The sequence below is a fragment of the Sphaerodactylus townsendi genome, linkage group LG03 (assembly GCF_021028975.2).
Source record: "Sphaerodactylus townsendi isolate TG3544 linkage group LG03, MPM_Stown_v2.3, whole genome shotgun sequence".
Lineage (NCBI taxonomy): Eukaryota > Metazoa > Chordata > Lepidosauria > Squamata > Sphaerodactylidae > Sphaerodactylus > Sphaerodactylus townsendi.
In genome coordinates, this window is record NC_059427.1 from 3,630,658 (window position 1) to 3,651,133 (window position 20,476).

Genomic DNA, 20,476 nt, shown 5'->3' on the forward strand with positions numbered 1-20,476 from the left:
CTTCCAAGGTATCTAGGGTAGCATAGACTATATTGTGACCTCAGGGCAACCTTGTAAGATGGGTGCATCTGAGATAATGATGCCCGCAGTTGTTAGCACCGACTTCTCAAAAGGGATGTGGGGGTTATCAAGGAAAGAAATGCTCCTTCAAGGCATGCTTGCTGAACATACACCAAATGGGCCAGTGCTTGATTATTTCTAGACAAGATTACAGTTTAAGTACTGACAATAGCTTACTATTGAGGAGCAGGATTAAAACAAGGCACCTGGACACAAGCAGAGGCCAGCATTTTGTAAATACTGAGGGAAACATTGATGTGATGCTGGGCTGGTCAGTAATAGAACTCCTGAGGGGGTGAAGAAACATGAAAGGAGAAAAAACGCAAGTTCTTCAGAGTCTTCATCAGTCTGGATGTAAAAAAAGGGGGATGTATTAATTGAAGCCCCAGTGTGTGGGACAAGAGACCCATAAACCTTTATCATGAGTCCACAGCTTGGTGGCACAGTACCTGTTTTCCTTGCAGAACTTCCCAGGTTCAATCCCCAGCTTAAAGGAAAGACTAATACTTAAGATGGTGGAAGATAACTACACCATACAGATCTTGATAGAGGAAGTGGTCTAATGAATAGTGTAAAGTGGTTTCATACCTGAAGTCCTATTTTTGAAGGCTAAATTTGGATATAGGAGATATTCACATGGCTCTTGCCCCTAATGTGGGCCAGACCCATGTTATCTCTCCAAAATGGGTTTTACCTTATTTGCACTATTCGCGGGACATTTTGATAAACCCAGGTCACAGCCACTTGTGTGCGAATGGCTGGGGCAGGAGGCGCTTTCCATAGCTGCGTGTCCTTCTTTGGCATCTGTTCCCATCCTGTACCTGCATGGCTATACAGTTGCACATGGCTGCCCAGCGAGGCAGCATGACTGTGGATGTCCAGTGATGCATACCTGTGTGGCCACGCATCAGCAGGAAGTGAGTGCTCAAAAAACCCCGCACTTCTGTGCGAAGGTGTAATGGCAGCCCTTCCACAACCACTAAGAAACATTCAATGGACATGATATTTTTTTTTATTTTTTTATTTTCTTGTTTATAAAAAATATCAATACAGAGATCAAAAATAGGATAAAGAAAGCAAAAGCAAAAACCCAAAAACTCATACAATGAGTATAAAATAACACATAGTAACAAAAAATCACACTATATTTATATATATGAATTTGGGGGAGCCTTCCTTTCCCTTGCTTATTAAACTACCACTACAATACTACTAACCAAATATATTAACTACAACCACAAAACATATTATCTTGGAAATTATTTTATCAACAAAATATGCAAAAATTATCAAAATATTTTTTTACCATTTCATCACAATATATAAAGTACAGTTTCCATTTCTCATCGAACTTGGCCACTGTACCATATTCTCTCATTTTTTCTTCTCAGTTTTCTCATCCAGAGCAGTTCTCCACTTCCCACCTAGTAGTAAATATGACTCTGGCTGCAGTTGACAAATACAGAAATAGTTCTTGTAATTTCCCTGGTAAATTGTTTGGAAAGATGTCTATTAACATAGTCTTGCATCCACTTCAAATGTTAAGCAGCCTTTGCATTTCTGCATGTATTTCCTTCCAAAACCTTTTCACTTTTTCACATAACCATCACATGCAGTAACGCTCCTGCTACAACAGAATCTCTTTCCACATTCAGACCCCTTCCACACATGCAGAATAATGCGATTTCAATCCACTTTTAATGCACTTTGCAGCTAGGTTTTACTGTGTAGAATGGCAAAATCCACTTGCAAACAATTGTGAAAGTGGATTGAAAGTGCATTATTCTGCATGTGTGAAAGGGGCCTCAGGGAATTTATATGGTTTCTCTTTTGTACAGAGTCTCAGATGGGAAAGAAAGATTAAAATTGCAGTAAACCACTTTCAACACACAAGGTCATTATATCATTTCTCCCAAGTGGATTTGTCAATATTAAAGTCTGTGCCTCCAAGAAAAGCTCTTTCCACAATCCAAGCACTTACATAGCTTCTCCTCTATGCATTCCTTGGTATTTCACAAGATCTTTCTTCACAACAAAAGGGGTTTCCAGACTCCAAATGCTATATGGATTTTCCTATGTGAGTATTCACTGATGACAGTAAGCATGAGACTGTGAGCAAAGCTGTTTCTACTGTGCTTTTCCGATTGCTTATGCTGATGTTAACTAAGATATGAAATCTGAACAAAGCTCTTATCGCAATGTAAGAATTTATATGATTTCTCCCCAGTGTGGAACTGTTGATGCTTAGTCAGTGTTGAACTGTGGGTAAAGGTCTTTCCACACTCCGAACATTTATATGGTTTTTCCCATGTGGACTCGTTGATGTTTAGTAAGATGTGTACTCTGAGCAAAGCTCTTGGCACACTTCAAGCATTTATATGGTCTCTCCCCAGTGTGGATTCGTTGATGTTTAGTAAGTACTGAACTGTAGGTAAAGCATTTTCCACACTCCAAACATTTATATGGTTTCTCTCCAGTATGGATTCGTTGATGGACAGTAAGTTCTGAGCTCCGAGAAAACATCTTTCCACATACCAAACACTTATATGGCTTTTCCCCAGTGTGGATTTGTTGATGTTGAGTAAGACGTGAACTGTAAGCAAAGTTCTTTCCACACTCCAAACATTTATATGTTTTCTCCCCAGTATACTCCAAGCATTTATATGGTTTCTCCCCAGTGTGGATTCGTTGATGGATAATAAGTGTTGAACTGTGGGAAAAGCTCTTTCCACATTCCAAGCATTTATATGGTTTTTCCTCAGTATGGATTCGTTGATGTTTAGTAAGATGTGTACTCTGAGCAAAGCTCTTGGCACACTCCAAGCATTTATATGGCCTCTCCCCCGTATGGATTCGTTGATGTTTAGTAAGTGTTGAACTGTGGGTAAAACTCTTTCCACACACCAAACATTTATATGGTTTCTCCCCAGTGTGGATACGTTGATGGTTAGTAAGATATGTACACTGGGAAAAGGTCTTGGCACACTCCAAACATTTATATGGTCTCTCCCCAGTGTGAATTCGTTGATGTTTAGTAAGTGCTGAAAGCTGGGTAAAGCTCATTCCACACTCTAAGCATTTATATGGTTTTTCCCCAGTGTGGATTCGTTGATGGTCAGTAAGATGTGTACTCCGAGCAAAGGTCTTGGCACATTTCAAACATTTATATGTTTTTCCCCCAGTATACTCCAAGCATTTAAATGGTTTCTTGTCAGTATGTATTTGTTGATGGTTAGTAAGATGAGAACTCTGAGCAAAGCTCTTTGCACACTTCAAGCATTTATATGGTTTTTCACCAGTGTGGATTCGCTGATGGACTCTAAGTGCTGAACTCCGAGAAAAGGTCTTCCCACACTCTGAGCATTCGTATGGTTTCTCCCCAGTGTGGATTCGTTGATGCTGACTAAGTGCTGAACTCCTGGAAAGCAAAAGTTTTTTTTCCTTGGGCCACTCCCTAAGCATTTTGGCGTATGGCTCTTTTCCCCAGTGTGGATTCGTTGATGGTTAGTAAGATGTGTACTATGAGCAAAGTTTTTTCCACACTCCAGGCATTTATATGGTTTCTCCCCAGTGTGGATTCGTTGGTGTTTCGTAACATCAGAACTCACAGCAAATCTTTTTCCACATGCCAAGCATTTATATGGTTTCTCCCCAGTGTGGAGTCGTTTATGAGTAGTAAGTGCAGAACTGTGGGTAAAACTCATTCCACATTCCAAGCATTTATATGGTTTTTCACCAGTGTGGATTCGCTGATGGACGCTAAGTGTTGAACTCCGAGAAAAGATCTTCCCACACTCTGAGCATTCGTATGGTTTCTCCCCAGTGTGGATTCGTTGATGCTGACTAAGTGCTGAACTCTCAGCAAAGTTTTTTCCACACTCTAAGCATTTATATGGTTTTTCCCCAGTGTGGATTCGTTGATGGTTAGTAAGATGTGTACTATGAGCAAAGTTTTTTCCACACTCCAGACATTTATATGGTTTCTCCCCAGTGTGGATTCGTTGGTGTTTTGTAACATCAGAACTGTCAGCAAAGCATTTTCCACACTCCAAGCATTTATATACTTTCTCCCCACTGTGGAATTGTCGATGAGTAATAACTTTGGAACTGTGAGCAAATCTCTTTGCACACAGCAAGCATTTATAAGATTTCTCCCCTCTATGAATTGGGTGTTGTTGCATAAGCTGTGAACTGTGAGCAAAGGTTTTTCCACACACCAAGCAACTGTATGTTTTGTCACCAGTATGGATTTGTTGATGAGCAGTAAGGATGCAAGTCTCATTATCCTCTGGAATAAAGAGAAAAGACTGGTAAGACTTTCAAGCAAAAGTTGATTCAAATAATGAAAGCCTCAACTGCTCTTCACAATGATAGAATTGGAATCATTTGAAGGAGAGAAAAATCTGGCCCTGTATTAACCAGCTGTTGATACTTCCTTGAAGGGTAGTTCTATCAGACAAAAGGTAGCCCCATGGAACCTCCATGTTTAGAGGCAGTATTATCTGAAAAGGGGTGGTTTATGTCTGGCTCCTGGTCTTGTGAACCTTCTAGAGATTCTAGTTGGCCACTGTGTGAAATGGAAGACTGTGCTAGAGGGACATCTGGACTGAACAGAAAACTGACCGCACTCACTGGAGAGGAAATTTGGAGCAGAACTTTATACCTCAGCTATGGAGAACCAGTATGAACTCCAAAGATCCTCTCCACCCCCAGACAGAGATGGCCTCCCAAGCCACATCTTCTCTGACCCTGCCAGCAGAGCTAAGGCAGGTGGTTGCTAGAGACTGGGCAATTCTAGTGGCAACCCCTCATCTGAGGTATGTTCCCTGTTGAAGATCACCTGAAGCATACCCTCCTATCTGTGTGAAGTCAGGCCAAAACAGGTCTTTCCAACCAGGCTACCTTTGGGGTTTAATCTCTTCAATTGTAATGGTTGTATAACTTGAAAAGTGTTCTTGAGGGATTTTTGAGGTCACTCAGTGGCTATTTTATGCTCTTCTTGTGCCTCTGGCTTTTATGAATCGATCATTTGATCAGTATTTTAGGATTTAGGATTTTATCCAAATGTTTTGATTTTTGATCCAACTTGAGAAGGTTTGCATATTAATAAATGTGGAGAAGCAACTTATTAATAAATCGTTGGGTATAAAAATCGACAACTGTATAAATATTTCCATTGATCTTACACAGAAACAAGTATTTTGTTCCCCATTTTAAGTCCTCTGACGTATGAGAAAGCTTTCCTGGACATTCTCAGGGTGTTGCCTTTTGAGAAATCCCTCCGTTCTCCTACTGATAACATTTAGCCCTGGAAATGCTGTGGTTGCTTCCACCACACAAGTAAGCAGATACCTGCTTGCTTGCTTTCTTCAGGGGCCTGAACAAATGGATCTCCTGTTTCTTCCAGTGGGGATATGGAATCGGGTTTGAGAACCAGAAATCCTTCTTTAGTGGAAAGGACCAGACTGGTTACTTTCAGACTTCACAACTCTAAGTAGTATTCAGATTTTTAAACCAGGCTATCTGAACCACAGCTAATCGTAATAGGAAAAAAAGGAAGAATCATTTGAAAAAAAAAAACTCCAAAAGATTTATGCAGTGGAGAGAGGGGGAGATCCTGCCTGGTTTCCAAAGGATCTATCTGCTGATCCTGATAGCACCCCAAAGTGGAGGAGAAGCCAGCAAGGAATTTCAGCTCAGGGAAGAATAGCCCTATTCTAGACAAAGCTAACAAGGTACATTAGCTTAGCCCTCTGCAAAGGCAAGAAGGATCTGACAATCCAATATGACACCATCTAAAGCAGCTCCAACAAAGGGCCACAGTCTAAGGGTTTTTCTTTCAGAAACCCCACAGATCTTGCAGAAGGGGAGAAAACAGTGCTGAATCCCATAAATTCCCAAAATTATTTTTATGACTCATCAATCTGAATTGGCCCATTGTTTGGCCCATTGTACACCGCCCAGAGCCCTTCAGGGGTGGGCGGTTTATAAATTTGATATATAAATAAATAAATAAATAAATAAAAATTGGCCCATTGTTTGGCCCATTGTACACCGCCCAGAGCCCTTCAGGGGTGGGCGGTTTATAAATTTGATATATAAATAAATAAATAAATAAATAAAATTGTGTATTGGGGGCATTTTTACCATTCAACCTGAAAAGAGCTCACAACAGCATGCATTGTCTTCCCTTTCCCTCCAGCATTGGATAGGTAAACAGCACAGATAAGATGCTATCTGCTCTGAGAGGTCCAAGATGAGGCCTCATACCACAAATTGTTACAGGGGCCAATCCTACTCCTGCCCTGCTTTCAAATGATTTGTTCCCACTGGAGAACACTGAGCTTGCTCAATCCACAAAGGGAAATCAGGGGTGGGCCTTCTTCCTCTGCTGTGTTCCTTTCTGGTTACAAACCCATATTTTAGCTTGCACACTAATACTAACAGACTCCAGTAGTTATGCAGAAGCTTCTCCCTTGCCTGCCTTTGGACCTTCTACATTCTGCAACTGAGAGTATCTACTGGAAGAGCCCTACCAGGGTCCATATTCGTGGTGGTGAAAAGCGATGTCAAGTTGCAGACCAATTATGTTGACCCCCGCCCCCCCGAAGGGTTTTCAAGGTCACTGGTTTGTCACTGCCTTCCCCTGCAGAGTGTCCCTGGAATTCCTTGGTGGTCTCCCACCCAAGTACCAACCTGGACTGACCCTGCTTAGCTTCTGAGAGCTAACGAGATCAGGCTAGCCTGAGCCATCCAGATTAGGGTTGGGATCCTACTTAGAAGGAAGGACTTCTGACTTCAGCTTCTGTAAACCCAGGGAAAGGAGAGCCTTACCAAGAGAGGCCACATTCTGATTATTATCCTCCATTACTTCCTTGTGAAGCTTTCTTTGGTCCGGATCCAGCAGAGCCCACTCCTCCTCGGTGAAATGAACAGACACTTCCTCAAAGGTCACCAGACCCTGAAAAGAGAGAAAAAACCCCCCTTCCATCTTAAGAACATAAGAACAAGCCAGCTGGATCAGACCAGAGTCCATCTAGTCCAGCTCTCTGCTACTCACAGTGGCCCACCAGGTGCCTTTGGGAGCTCACATGCAGGAGGTGAAAGCAATGGCCTTCTGCTGCTGCTGCTGCTCCTGAGCACCTGGTCTGCTAAGGCATTTGCAATCTCAGATCAAGGAGGATCAAGATTGGTAGCCATAGATCGACTTCTCCTCCATAAATCTGTCCAAGCCCTTTTTAAAGCTATCCAGGTTAGCGACCATCACCACCTCCTGTGGCAACATATTCCAAACACCAATCATGCATTGCGTGAAAAAATGTTTCCTTTTATTAGTCCTAATTCTTCCACCCAGCATTTTCAATGTATGCCCCCTGGTTCTAGTATTGTGAGAAAGAGAGAAAATGTCTCTCTGTCAACACTTTATTTATTTATTTATTATTAATTCAATTTCTATACCGCCCGATCCCCGAAGGGCTCCATGCATTTTCTACCCTATGCATAATTTTATAGACTTCAATCATATCCCCCCTCAGACGTCTCCTCTCCAAACTGAAGAGTCCCAAACGCTGCAGCCTCTTCATAAGGAAGGTGCTCCAATCCCTCAATCATCCTTGTTGCCCTTCTCTGCACTTTTTCTATCTCTTCGATATCCTTTTTGAGATGTGGCAACCAGAACTGAACACAGTACTCCAAGTGCGGTCGTACCACTGCTTTATATAAGGGCATGACAATCTTTGCAGTTTTATTCTCAATTCCTTTCCTAATTATACCTAGCATAGAGTTTGCCTTTTTCACAGCTGCCATGCACTGAGTTGACATTCCCATGGAACTATCAATCAAGACGCCCAAATCCCTTTCCTGGTCTGTGACTGATAGCACTGACCCCTGTAGCATGTACGTGAAGTTTGGATTTTTGCCCCTATGTGCATCACTTTGCATTTTGCTACATTGAACTGCATTTGCCATTTCTTAGCCCACTCACCTAATTTATCAAGGTTCGCTTGGAGCTCTTTGCAATCCTTTGCGGTTCTCACCACCCTACATAATTTGGTATCATCCGCAAACTTGGCCACCACGCTACCCAGTGGAGAAGCAGTGGCCTAGGAGGTTAAGAGCTCGTGTATCTAATCTGGAGGAACCAGGTTTGATTCCCACCTCTGCCACCTGAGCTGTGGAGGCTTATCTGGGGAATTCAGATTATCCTGTACACTCCCACACACGCCAGCTGGGTGACCTTGGGCTAGTCACAGCTTCTCGGAACTCTCTCAGCCCCACCAACCTCACAGGGTGTTTGTTGTGAGGGGGGAAGGGCAAGGAGATTGGAAGCCCCTTTGAGTCTCCTGCAGGAGAGAAAGGGGGGATATAAATCCAAACTCTTCTTCTTCTTCTACTTCCAGGTCATTTATGAATAGGTTAAAGAGCACTGGTCCCAAAACAGATCTTTGGGGGACACCAATCCCTACATCTGTCCATTGCGAGAACTTCCCATTTACATCCACCCTTTGTTTCCTGTTCCTCAAACAGTGTTTTCAGTTTTTTTAATCCACATAGAAGGACTTCCCTCTCTTATTCCTTCATTGCTGAGTTTTCTCAATAGTCTTGTGGTAGGAACTTTTGTCAAAAGCCTTTTGGAAATCCAAGTAGACAATGTCCACTGGTTCCCCCTTATCCACATGCCTGTTTACACCCTCAAAGAACTCTAATAAGTTTGTAAGACAGGACTTGCCTCTGCAAAAGCCATGCTGACTCTTCCTCAGCAGGTCTTGCTTTTCTACATATTTTATAATTTTATCTTTAATGATAGATTCTACTAATTTGCCAGGAACAGATGTCAAACTGACTGGCCTGTAATTTCCTGGGGCCCCCCTAGATCCTTTCTTAAAGATTGGTGTGACATTGGCCATCTTCCAGTCTTCAGGGATGGAGCCTGATTTCAGGGATAAGTTGCATATTAAAGTGAGAACATCAGCAATTTCATGCTTGAGCTCTTTAAGAACTCTTGGATGAATGCAATCTGGGCCAGAGGATTTGGTAGCATTTAGTTTATCAGTGGCTGCCAGAACTTCTTCCTTGTCTACCACTATCTTCACTAGTTCCTTGGATTCACCTCCTAAGAAGCTTGTTTCAGGTGCAGGGACAAAATTTTCCTCACTCCTCCTCTTGGTGTGAAGACACAGATGCAAAAGCAATTCATTTAGCTTCTCTGCAATCTCTGTCATCATCTTTAAGCACACAGCTTTTGTTCCTTTGTCATCTAACGGGCCTACTGCTTCCCTAGCTGGCTTCCTACTTCTTTGATGTAACTTTGAAGAACTGTTTGTTGCTGGTCTTGATGTTCGCAGTCATGCGTTCCTCATAATCCTTTTTTGCCTCCCTTACAGCTAACTTGCTTCTCTTTTGCCACCATTTGTGTTCCCTCTGGTATTCCTCCCCGGTCAAATTGGACTTCCATTTTCTAAAAGACATCTTCTTTTTTCTGATAATTTCCTCAACCTCTCTTGTTAACCATGGTGGCTTTCTTTTGGACTGGGCACTGCTTTTCCTAACCTGTGGAACACATTCCAGATGAGCTTTTATGACTGTTTTTAAATAACCTCCAAGCATCTTGGATAGTTTTGATTCTCTTGATTTTCCTTTTCAGCTTCCTGCGCACTATCCCCCTCATCTTTGAGAAATTTCCCTTTCTGAAGGCGAATGTAACTACATTAGTAGTTGTCACTTGTTCGCATGCAGAGATACTGAATCTGACAGAATTGTGGTCGCTGTTCCCTATCGGCTCAACAACACTGACTTCCCGCACCAGGTCCTAGGTCCCACATAGAATTAGATCTAGGATCACCTCTCCCCTGGTTGATTCCACAACCATCTGCTCTAAGCCACAGTCATTTAGCATATCCAGGATTGCTCTCTCCTTACTATGACCGAGATAATGTAAGAATGATCTTAATTCCTGTACATTATACATTATCTTCCCAGATAATGTAAGAATTCTCCATTTTGTAAGATCAATCCAAAAGGAATATAATAAAGTTTGGACATTCAGGATCTGAACCTCCATGACACATTTTCATTTTCTATCTACTGAGCAGCAGAGAAAGCAGCCAAGATAAAGACATGGAGAGAGATCATCCCAGGCCAAGCGGGGGGTGGGGTGGTGGTGGCTGGGGGTAAGATCTGGAGTTCCACACTTACCCAACCAGGCTGCACGGAAGCTGCTTTCTCTCTGCCCCAAAGAGATGGCAAAAAATTTGGGGCACCACCTAGGATGAGAAGGTAAATGGAAGGCATTTTGTATTTTCTGAGTACTTTGCAATTCATTCCCATTGGGAAAATAAGATTCTTCCTCTCTTGGCTCATGGTTGCAACTATCCTTGCATCCTGGTATCAGAATAATTCTTGCTTCCACACTTTTTGACAAATCCAGTCTTAATATGCTTATTGCATACAAAAGTGTAGCCTGTTTGTTCAATGGTACAGAATTCAGAAAGAAGAACTCTGAAGTGCAAGGAAGAGGCAGTCGTAAACCAATGACAGAAATGCAGATATCAGATCCCAGAATCTCATGGCACACGGGCAGAACTTCAACCTATGGAAAAACACAACCTTGCTATTGGTGACATGCTAGCTAGGCGACACCGTGTGAGATGTCACTGACATACTACCTCTTCTTCTCAATTTTCCATTTGTTCTGCAATCCCTGCCCAACTGCATAATTGTGACTTACTAGGAATCTTCGTTGCTAAATTCAAATACTCTTATTCTATCTAAATCTATTATCCTATCATGTAATCCACTGGTTGCCTGAAGTTCTGATCTGATCTGCTAACTGACTATGTGAAGTGTCTTTTTTATCATACATATATTCTGCCTCAAGCCTCAGTTAGAAAGGCAGAATATAAATGGAAATATTGTTGTTGGTGGTAGAAGTGCAATCAAATCACAGCTGACTCATGGTGACACCATAGAGTTTTCAAGGCAAGAGATGTGGTTTGCCATTGCCTGTTTCTATGTGGTTTGCCATTGCCTGCTTCTAGGGGGCTGAGAATGTTCTGACAGAACTGGAGTAGTGGAGAATCAAACCTGACTCTCCAGATTAAATTCCACCACTCTTAACCACTACACCATGGTGGTTCTCTACCTTACATTACAATACAGTACAGGTATTCAGTTTCATTCCACATTGGACCATCCTGATCAGCTTAATCCCTTTCGAACAAAGAACAATCTTGATTAGACCAGTTGTCATGAAAGTTCACAACCATTACTAGGTGGGGTGCTGTGTGGTTTCCAGGCTGTATGGTCGTGTTCTAGCAGCATTCTCTCCTGACGTTTCGCCTGCATCTGTGGCTGGCATCTTCAAAGGATCCTCTGAAGATGCCAGCCACAGATGCAGGTGAAACGTCAGGAGAGAATGCTGCTAGGCCATACAGCCCAGAAACCACACAGAACCCCAGTATTCCGGCCGTGAAAGCCTTCGACAATACATAACTAGGTGCTTGATGGAGGTGGGACTATATGAGAAATGGCTCTGATTGGTTAAAGTAGCCGCTGACATAAGAGAGGGAGATTTGCTTGGGACTGTAGAAATCCTCTTATCGTTCTTAGAAAGGAAGCTGGCTTAGGTCCAGCTCCAGTCAGTATAAATATCAGTTTCCAGTCTTCAGTGGGTTAATTGGGTAGGGGTTAAGTACTTCAACTGCTTGCTACCACAAAGAACTCTGCACAGGCTCTAAGGAACCAGCTACAACTTAGGTAATGTGGTTAGCTTTGTTAGTGCCACTGCATTGCTTTTCATTTGAATATCTCTGTGTTGTTGCTGTGTGCTTGCCTCAATATTGTGTCTGTCTTATATATATTGTGTCTGTCCTATACATGTAGTAATTGTTATTTATCACCGAATATCATATTCAAAGGGAATGGTGAGCCCAGAGATGTCATAATGCCAAATATGAGTATTTACAGGACCATTTTTTGACAAAAAAAAATCAAAACAGCAGTTAATCCTTAGTCACATAGAACACAGTTTTTGAAGTTTGTGATTCCTGGGCACTCCTTCCCTGCTATAACGGGATGGCAAAAAGCTCTGGAGTTAAAAGTATCAGAAGTTACTATTTATTTATTTACTTACTTTTTATCCCATTCTCCCACACCACAGCGGCTTACAACAGTATCAAATTCTAATAAATGATAATATGCTTAATATACTATAATTTTGTAAGCCTTTTTATTGACCTAATGAACTATCTTCCCAATTGGTTCTGATGGGTTTTCCGGGCTGTGTGACCATGGTCTGGTGGAACTTGTTCCTAACATTTCGCCTGCATCTGTGGCTGGCATCTTTTGAAGATGCCAGCTACAGATGCAGGCGAAACATTAGGAACAAGATCCGCCAGACCATGGCCACACAGCCCGGAAAACCCATCAGAACCAGTTGAAACCGGCCGTGAAAGCCTTTGACAATACATTATCTTCCCAATTCTTAACATCACTCATCATTTCAGTTTGGAGGCAGTTTTGCCCTAATTTGCCTTCCTATATTCGTCAAATTATCTTGCAGTGATCTTAAACTGATTCTGGTTCCCCAGATGGAATTTCTAAACTGCAGCCCATCTACACTCAAGGAGGACACCCAGTGGGAACGACACCCCTTTTGATCTTACCTGGAAAAGCTGCTCTGTGGTGACTCTCCTGTACAATCCGTCCTTGAACCTGAAACAGAAGTGGGGATCCAATAATGGGGAGGCTGATGAGGAAAAGAAGATAAAACAGGCTAGGGTGGGTTCAAAAAAGTTGGGGTAATTCATGTTGATTTCGAGGCAATCCTTGATCATATTTCACCCTCCCACCACCACCACCACACTACCTAGATGAATCCATCTTACCTGCCAGACTAGATTCCTGTCCTCTGCCTGGCTCAGGAGGAAGCCTTCTGCCAGGGCCACCGCCTCGGAAGTGGACTCCGGCCCACATTCCCTGACCCAGTTCCCCATCTCTGGGGGCAGGATGGCCAGGAACTGTTCCAGAATCACCAGATCCAGCATCTCCTTCTTGCTGTGCCTTTCTGGCTTCAGCCACTGGTGGCAGAGACCGTGGAGCTGGCTGCAAACCTCTCGAGGCCCCTCGGCCTCCTGGTAGCAGAACTGCCTGAACTGCTGGCACTGCACATCTGGAGGGAGGACATTGGTGTCTCTTGAGCTCTCTTGCACTCTTCCTTTCCACAGTTTTATTCTGCTTCCAGCCACAGTGGCATCAAGGCCGTCTCTTGATTCAGGGACACCTGAGTCTGACTCTTCCTTCATCCTCCCTCCCCCCCACCTCTGAGCCTCCACCTGGACCAACAGATCGCCTTCCTCCTCTGCCAGATTCTTCTGTACAGGTAAGTGCTGGATCTGTGACCTCCTGCAAAGCAAAAACTGATTTTGGGATTGAAATTTCACAGACACACAAACATGCAAATATGTGATATCTCCCTCTGAAGAAGACAGCTTTGATTCATGAACGCTCATACGAGAATCAAGAGTGTTATACCTTTGGAATTCAGTTATATTGGTAAGATAGACAAAATCTGAAATGAGTGAATAAGTAGTAGGAGAGAGTAAGGAGTATAGTGGTTAGAATGTCAGGTTAGACTGATGAGGGGGCATGTTCGAATCCCCACTCTGCCACGCAAGTCAGCTGGGTGACTCTCAGACTGATGTACCTTATAGAGTTGTTGTGAGGAGAAAGGAAGAAGGGGAGAATGTGGCAAGCCACTTCGGGTCCTTATTGAGGCAAAAAGAGGGATAGAAATGTAAAAGCAGGTTCAACAGAGCAAGATAAAAAGCAGGTTCAACAGAGCAGCAGCAGCCCATAGAACACACAGAACATTAGTATGTTCCTGGTTTTTCTGACCTTCCCCCTTCCAGGGATCAAGCAAAAAGGCTTTCTAAAAAGGTCATCCATTGCTTAATAGAAGCATCGGTAAATTGTACAGTAAAGATTATTGAAGCCTTTATGGGAACTGGATGCCAATTTACATGGCAGGACACAAAGAATAAGGAGGATGGAGCTGCTTAGAAGCCCAGAGGGACTCAATGGCCCCAATCCTGCCACAGACAACTGAAGAAGATCCAAACAGCAGCTCGGCTTCTTCAGGGAAACCAATGGAGCTGCAGAGAAATTGACGAAGGGGAAGGAAGAAGTGATTTTAAACTTTGAAGGGCCCCAAATCCATGACTGGTTTTGTAGTTTTTCACTACCTGTGCAGATGAGAAATCTAAATATGCTAACAAGTTTGAAGAGCATGGCATGCCCAGTAAAAATGAGGCTTTTGAAGGGTACCTTTAATTCAGGAGTTGATCTTTATAGGGTGCTTCTGGTCTGGAAAGTGTTACTCGTTTTAAACTGTTCCATGTTTCAATGCTCTGATTTAAGTTTTTTAATGCTGGTTTTTAATGAATTACTGTTAGTCTTTTAAGTTGTTTTAAAAAATTAAGTCTTGCTTTTTAAACTACTTCAGGCACATTCCCTGGAGGAGCAGCAAAAAAAGAGAATCCCCTCCCCTGATGAATAAGCCCATATTTTTGTCCTGTAAGAGTTAGCATAGTAGGATGGGATGTTGAATCTGGTTGTACTTTTGGTCAGTTGCCATTTCTAGCAAGATTCTTGGTTGCTGCTTTTATTTGCAGAGATCTTTGCTAAGATGATCCTCTGAAGATAGCCACAGATGGTAAGGCGAAACGCGTCAGGAGAGAATGCTGCATAGAACACGGCTTACAGCCCGTTCGAAACCACACAGCACTCCTGCGATTCCGGCCGTGAAAGCTCTCTCGGACAATACAAAGCAAAGCAGATGGAGTTGCTGTGTGGATTCGGAACAATATGGCGATGTTCTAGCAGCATTCTCTCCTGTCGTTTTAAGCCTGCATCTGTGGCTGGCGCTTCAGGATCTCAAGATGATCCTCTGGTGCAACCAGGCTCTGGCAACGTCAGGAAAAGACTCTTCTTGAAACTACAACCCTTAACCAACCCCAACATAATATTCCGGCCGTGAAAGCCTTCGACAATACAAAGCAAAGCAGAGTTTGTTGATTTGACCAACCTCAGTCCGGCTTGCCGATTCCTTCGGGAGGGACCAGATTGTCCCAAGTATCCTCGACTGCCAAGAGGAGACTGTATCTTAGCCAAGGCCACAGAATTGCACCAAGCATCAGGAGTCACCCAGAAAAGAACATTTGCTACCAGAGTGGAGGGGAAGCACCCCCAACCCCAACTTTGCTCTCCCAAAACAGCAAGAAAAAGACCTGCGTGCTGCCTTTGGGGACCATGCCTGCCCCACAACAAAGCCAGGCTGATGGGAAGGATCACAGAGGAAAACGCCCAAAGAGAGGGGCTTTTGCTGGAGTTTGGAGGCGGCGGGAGGTGCAGAAGGAGCCAAGAAGGGCAGAAGGGGCAGCAGCAGCAGAGGCAGGAGGAGGATTCCCGGGACAGCCCAGCTCAGCCTCCGGGCAAGAAGAAAAGGATGAGCTGCGAGAGAGCCAGGGGCGGGGGCGGTGGGCGTTACAGCCCAGGTGCAGGATGCTTAGAGGACATGGTGGAGTCGCGGGGCTTCTTGCAGCGCCCTCAAAGGCGCTCCTCCCGCCCGCCTTCCGCGGACTGTTCCCTTTGCCAAGCCAGGGAGATGCTTTGCAAAGGAAACCTCCTTTCATCTCTTACCTGTTTCCTGCAAACTCTCCCGGCGCTGCCTCCTCCGACCCACCCCCAGAAGGCACAAGGGAGCCGGAAGGGCCTGGGGCGAGCCAGGTGACCCTCTCTGTTGGTGCCACTCTAGGAATTCAATCGCAGACTCTTTCCCTGTAACCCTTACATTGACTTTCTAGGCTGGGCAAAAAGAGACCTCCCGTTGCAGCCACGCAGGGGCATCTGCCTCCTTGTGGCCGCAATTCATCAGCTCCCGACGTGGAAACGCAAAACCCACGAGCAGTAGTGTGGGCGCAGCACTGGTGCCAGGGCGCCCCTCCTGGCGCACAGGAGTTGCCCCGGGGGGTCGAGTCCTCTCTGCCCACCTCCTCCTCTGGTTTGAGCACCCTTCCTCCCCCAGACCGGCTCTCCTCACCACTCCCTTCCTGCTCTGAGTCCTGCCTGACACCTGCCAGGACAGGTGTAGTGCCTCCCCTTGGCCAGCATCCCCTGGCCCCGCCCCTCCACCTGGCCTGACCCTCAGCTCCTTCTACCACCTATCATAGGTCCCTTCCGCACACGCAAAATAATGCATTTTCAAAACACTTTCACAACTGTTAGCAAGTGGATTTTGCCATTCCGCACAGCTTCAAAGAGCACTGAAAGCAGTTTGAAAGTGCATTATTCTGCATGTGCGGAATGAGCCATAGAGTTGGAAGAGACCACAAGGGCCATCAAGTCCAACCCCCTGCCATGCAGGAACACACAATCAAAGCACTCCCGACATATAAGAACATAAGAACTAGCCTGCTGGATCAGACCAGAGTCCATCTAGTCCAGCATTCTGCTACTCGCAGTGGCCCACCAGGTGCCTTTGGGAGCTCACATGCAGGAGGTGAAAGCAATGGCCTTCTGCTGCTGCTGCTGCTCCTGAGCACCTGGTTTGCTAAGGCATTTGCAATCTGAGATCAAGGAGGATCAAGATTGGTAGCCATAAGTCGACTTCTCCTCCATAAATCTGTCCAAGCCCTTTTTAAAGCTATCCAGGTTAGTGGCCATCGCCACCTCCTGTGGCAGCATATTCCAAACACCAATCACACGTTGCGTGAAGAAGTGTTTCCTTTTATTAGTCCTAATTCTTCCCCCCAGCATTTTCAATGAATGCCCCCTGGTTCTAGTATTGTGAGAAAGAGAGAAAAAATTTCTCTCTGTCAACATTTTCTACCCCATGCATAATTTTATAGACTTCAATCATATCCCCCCTCAGACGTCTCCTCTCCAAACTAAAGAGTCCCAAACGCTGCAGCCTCTCCTCATAGGGAAGGTGCTCCAATCCTTCAATCATCCTCGTTGCCCTTCTCTGCACTTTTTCTATCTCTTCGATATCCTTTTTGAGATGTGGCGACCAGAACTGAACACAGTACTCCAAGTGCGGTCGCACCACTGCTTTATATAAGGGCATGACAATCCTTGCACTTTTATTATCAACTCCTTTCCTAATTATCCCCAGCATAGAGTTTGCCTTTTTCACAGCTGCCATGCATTGAGTTGACATTCCCATGGAACTATCAACTAAGACGCCCAAATCCCTTTCCTGGTCTGTGCTGATAGCACTGACCCCTGTAGCGTGTATGTGAAGTTTGGATTTTTTGCCCCTATGTGCATCACTTTGCATTTAGCTACATTGAACTGCATTTGCCATTTCTTAGCCCACTCACCTAATTTATCAAGGTCAGCTTGGAGCTCTTTTCGCAACTCTAACTGTGGTTCTTACGCCAATCTCTGCTATAATTTGGTATCATCTGCAAACTTGGCAATACCACACTACCCACCCCTACTTCCAGGTCATTTATGAATAAGTTAAAGAGCACTGGTCCCAAAACAGATCCTGGGGGACACCACTCCCTACATCTCTCCATTGTGAGAACTTCCCATTTATACCCACCCTTTGTTTCCTGTTCCTCAAACTTTCAGTTTTTAATCCATAGGAGGGACTTCCCCTCTTATTCTCCTTCTGCCATTGCTGAAGTTTTTCTCAACAGTCTCTGGTGAGGAACTTTGTCAAAAAGCCTTTTGGAAATCCAAGTAGACAATGTCCACTGGTTCCCCGCCCATCCACATGTCTGTTTACACCCTCAAAGAACTCTAGTAAGTTTGTAAGACAGGACTTGCTCCTCTACAAAAGCCAAAGCTGACTCTCTTCCTCAGCAGGTCTTGCTTTTCTACATGTTTAATAATTTTATCTTTAATGATAGATTCTACTAATTTACCAGGAACATGATGTCAAACTGACTGGCTCTGTAATTTCCCAGGTCCCCCCTAAGACCTCTTTCTTAAAGATTGGTGTGACATTGGCCATCTTCCAGTCTTCAGGGATGGAGCCTGATTTCAGGGATAAGTTGCATATTAAAAGGGAGTGAGAAGATCAGCAATTTCATGCTTGAGCTCTTTAAGAACTCTTGGATGTAGATGCAATCTGGGCCAGGGGATTTGGTAGCATTTAGTTTTATCAATGGCTGCCAGAACTTCTTCCTTGTCTACCACTAACTTCTCGCTTAGTTCCTCCTGGATTCACCTCCTAAGAAGCTTGGTTCAGGTGCAGGAATTTTCCCTCACACCTCCTCTTGGGTGAAGACAGATGCAAAAGAATTCATTCAGTTTCTCTGCAATCTCCCTGTCATCTTTTAGCACACCTTTTGTTCCTTCATCATCCTAACGGACCTGCACGGCTTCCCTTGCTGGCTTTCCTGCTTTTGATGTACTTGAAGAACTGTTTGTTGCTTCAGTCTTGATGTTCGCAGCCATGCGTTCCATCATAATCCTTTTTTTTTTTTTTTTGCCTCCCTTTACAATAGCTAACTTGCTTCTCTTTTGCCACCATTGGTGTTCTCTCTGGTTTTCTTTCTCAGTTACGTTGTACTTCCGTCTTCTACAAGACGTCTTTTTTCTCCTAATAGTTTCCTCAACCTCCCTTTGTTAACCATGGTGGCTTTCTTTTTTAGGACTGGTAGCTGCCTTTCCTAACCTCACCGGAACACATTCCAGCTGAGCTTTTAAGACTGTGTTTTTAAATAACCTCCAAGCACCTTGGACATTTTTGACTCTCTTGATTTTCCCTTTCAGCGTCATGCACACTATCCCCCTAATCTTTGAGAAATTTCCCTTTCTGAAGACAAATGTAACTACATTAATAGTTGTAACTTGTTCAAGCATGTGCAGAGATACTGAATCTGACCAAAGCATTGTGGTCGCTGTTCCCTATCGGCTCAACAACACTGACTTCCTCACATTCAGGTCCTCGGTCCCACATAGAATTAGATCTAGGATCACATCTCCCCTGGTTGGTTCTACAACCATCTGCTCTAAGCCACAGTCATTTAGCATATCCAGGAATGTTCTCTCCTTACTATGACCTGAACATGCATTTTTCCAGTTTATGTGGGGATAGTTAAAATCGCCCATTACCACGACATTTTTGCTTTTGTTGGCCTCTCTAATTTCTGTTTCCATCTCAGAATCCTCTTGTGCACTTTGGTCAGGGGGACAATAATGTTTAAAAGCCTCCAAAGAAGGAGACTCCACCACACTCCGAGGCAGTGAATTCTACTGTTGAACAGCTCTGGCGGTCAGGAAATTCTTCCTAATGTTTAGGTGGAACTTGTGTACATACTCTTGATCTTCAATCATATGTTTATATAAAACCCCTAATATTTTCCCTTTCATTTCGTCATATATTTTATACAATTCTTTTTTATTTTAACAAAAAAGTTGTATTAGTTAAAATTTTATCACACCATTTCAGTGACACAAATATCATCCTAAACAAATAAACACATAAACAAAGACAGTAAATGTATTGTCGAAGGCTTTCACGGCCGGAATCACTTGGCGTATGGTTTCCGGGCTGTATGGCCGTGTTCTAGCAGCATTCCCCAAAAGACGGTAAATAATATCAAACATTATATCCCATCCCTTAACCTTCCCTAGTGCCCTCCACCCACTTTATTCAAGATAGTAGTCAATGTGTTTACTCATATTTAACTTAGCTTCATTTATCTATTATTTCCATTTTAACTTCTATATTCGTTTTTCCATTAATTATTTCTTCTACAATCTACAAATACTAAATATATCCAAATAATGGTACTTCTCATTTAATACTCTTGTATTATATTAGCTAATACATAATTTTATACAATTCTTTTATCTTCTCCCAAACGCCTCTTAATACCAACCAGTTCTTGGTACCTCCTTTTTCCATAAAATTTGAAAACGTTATCAAATCCCCTCTTTCATTATACAGATGTGCAATTTTATGTATTCCTTGTCTTTGTAGAGATCTTATCACTTGGCCTCCTTCCTTTCCGACCATGCCTCCTAATGGTGCCTTATCCAGAGTCCCTGGCATTCATATCCCTTTCCATACCTCCCATATTTCCAGCTTCACTTTTCGGGGACCAATTAATTTTTGTCTTTCTGTTTTTGAACAGCTTGAATATATTCCAAAGCTACTAATATTCTGATTTATCTCATTTTCAAATTTAACCCATCTATTTTTTTTGTCTATTTGAATTCCCATCAAACTTTTTATTTGAAGTGCCTCATAATATTCCTGTAGTTTTGGGATTCCCCAACCCATAAGATTCTTGGGCATATATACTATTCTGTTCATTACCCTTGGTTTCCTTAGATTAAAAACCCACAATTTAATTTTCTTGTCCCATTCTTCAAAATGCTTCTTCTCTAATGGTGAAGT

At 43.5% G+C, this 20,476-nt stretch overlaps 2 protein-coding genes across 2 annotated transcripts in view; one reads left to right on the forward strand and one right to left on the reverse strand.

Moving 5' to 3' along the window:
- The window catches only part of LOC125428548 (zinc finger protein 420-like), a 472,581-nt gene that overhangs the window by 380,428 nt on the left and 71,677 nt on the right, over nucleotides 1–20,476 (forward strand). The gene's annotated exons all lie outside the window — the stretch shown is intronic.
- On the reverse strand, nucleotides 1,037–15,766 carry LOC125428580 (zinc finger protein 271-like). Its single transcript, XM_048488935.1, is given in 8 exon segments — nucleotides 1,037–2,364; nucleotides 2,366–3,480; nucleotides 3,483–4,348; nucleotides 6,895–7,021; nucleotides 10,255–10,322; nucleotides 12,723–12,771; nucleotides 12,945–13,228; nucleotides 15,757–15,766. Coding segments are annotated over 7 exon segments (2,529 nt in total). The 5' UTR covers nucleotides 13,104–13,228; nucleotides 15,757–15,766; the 3' UTR covers nucleotides 1,037–2,219.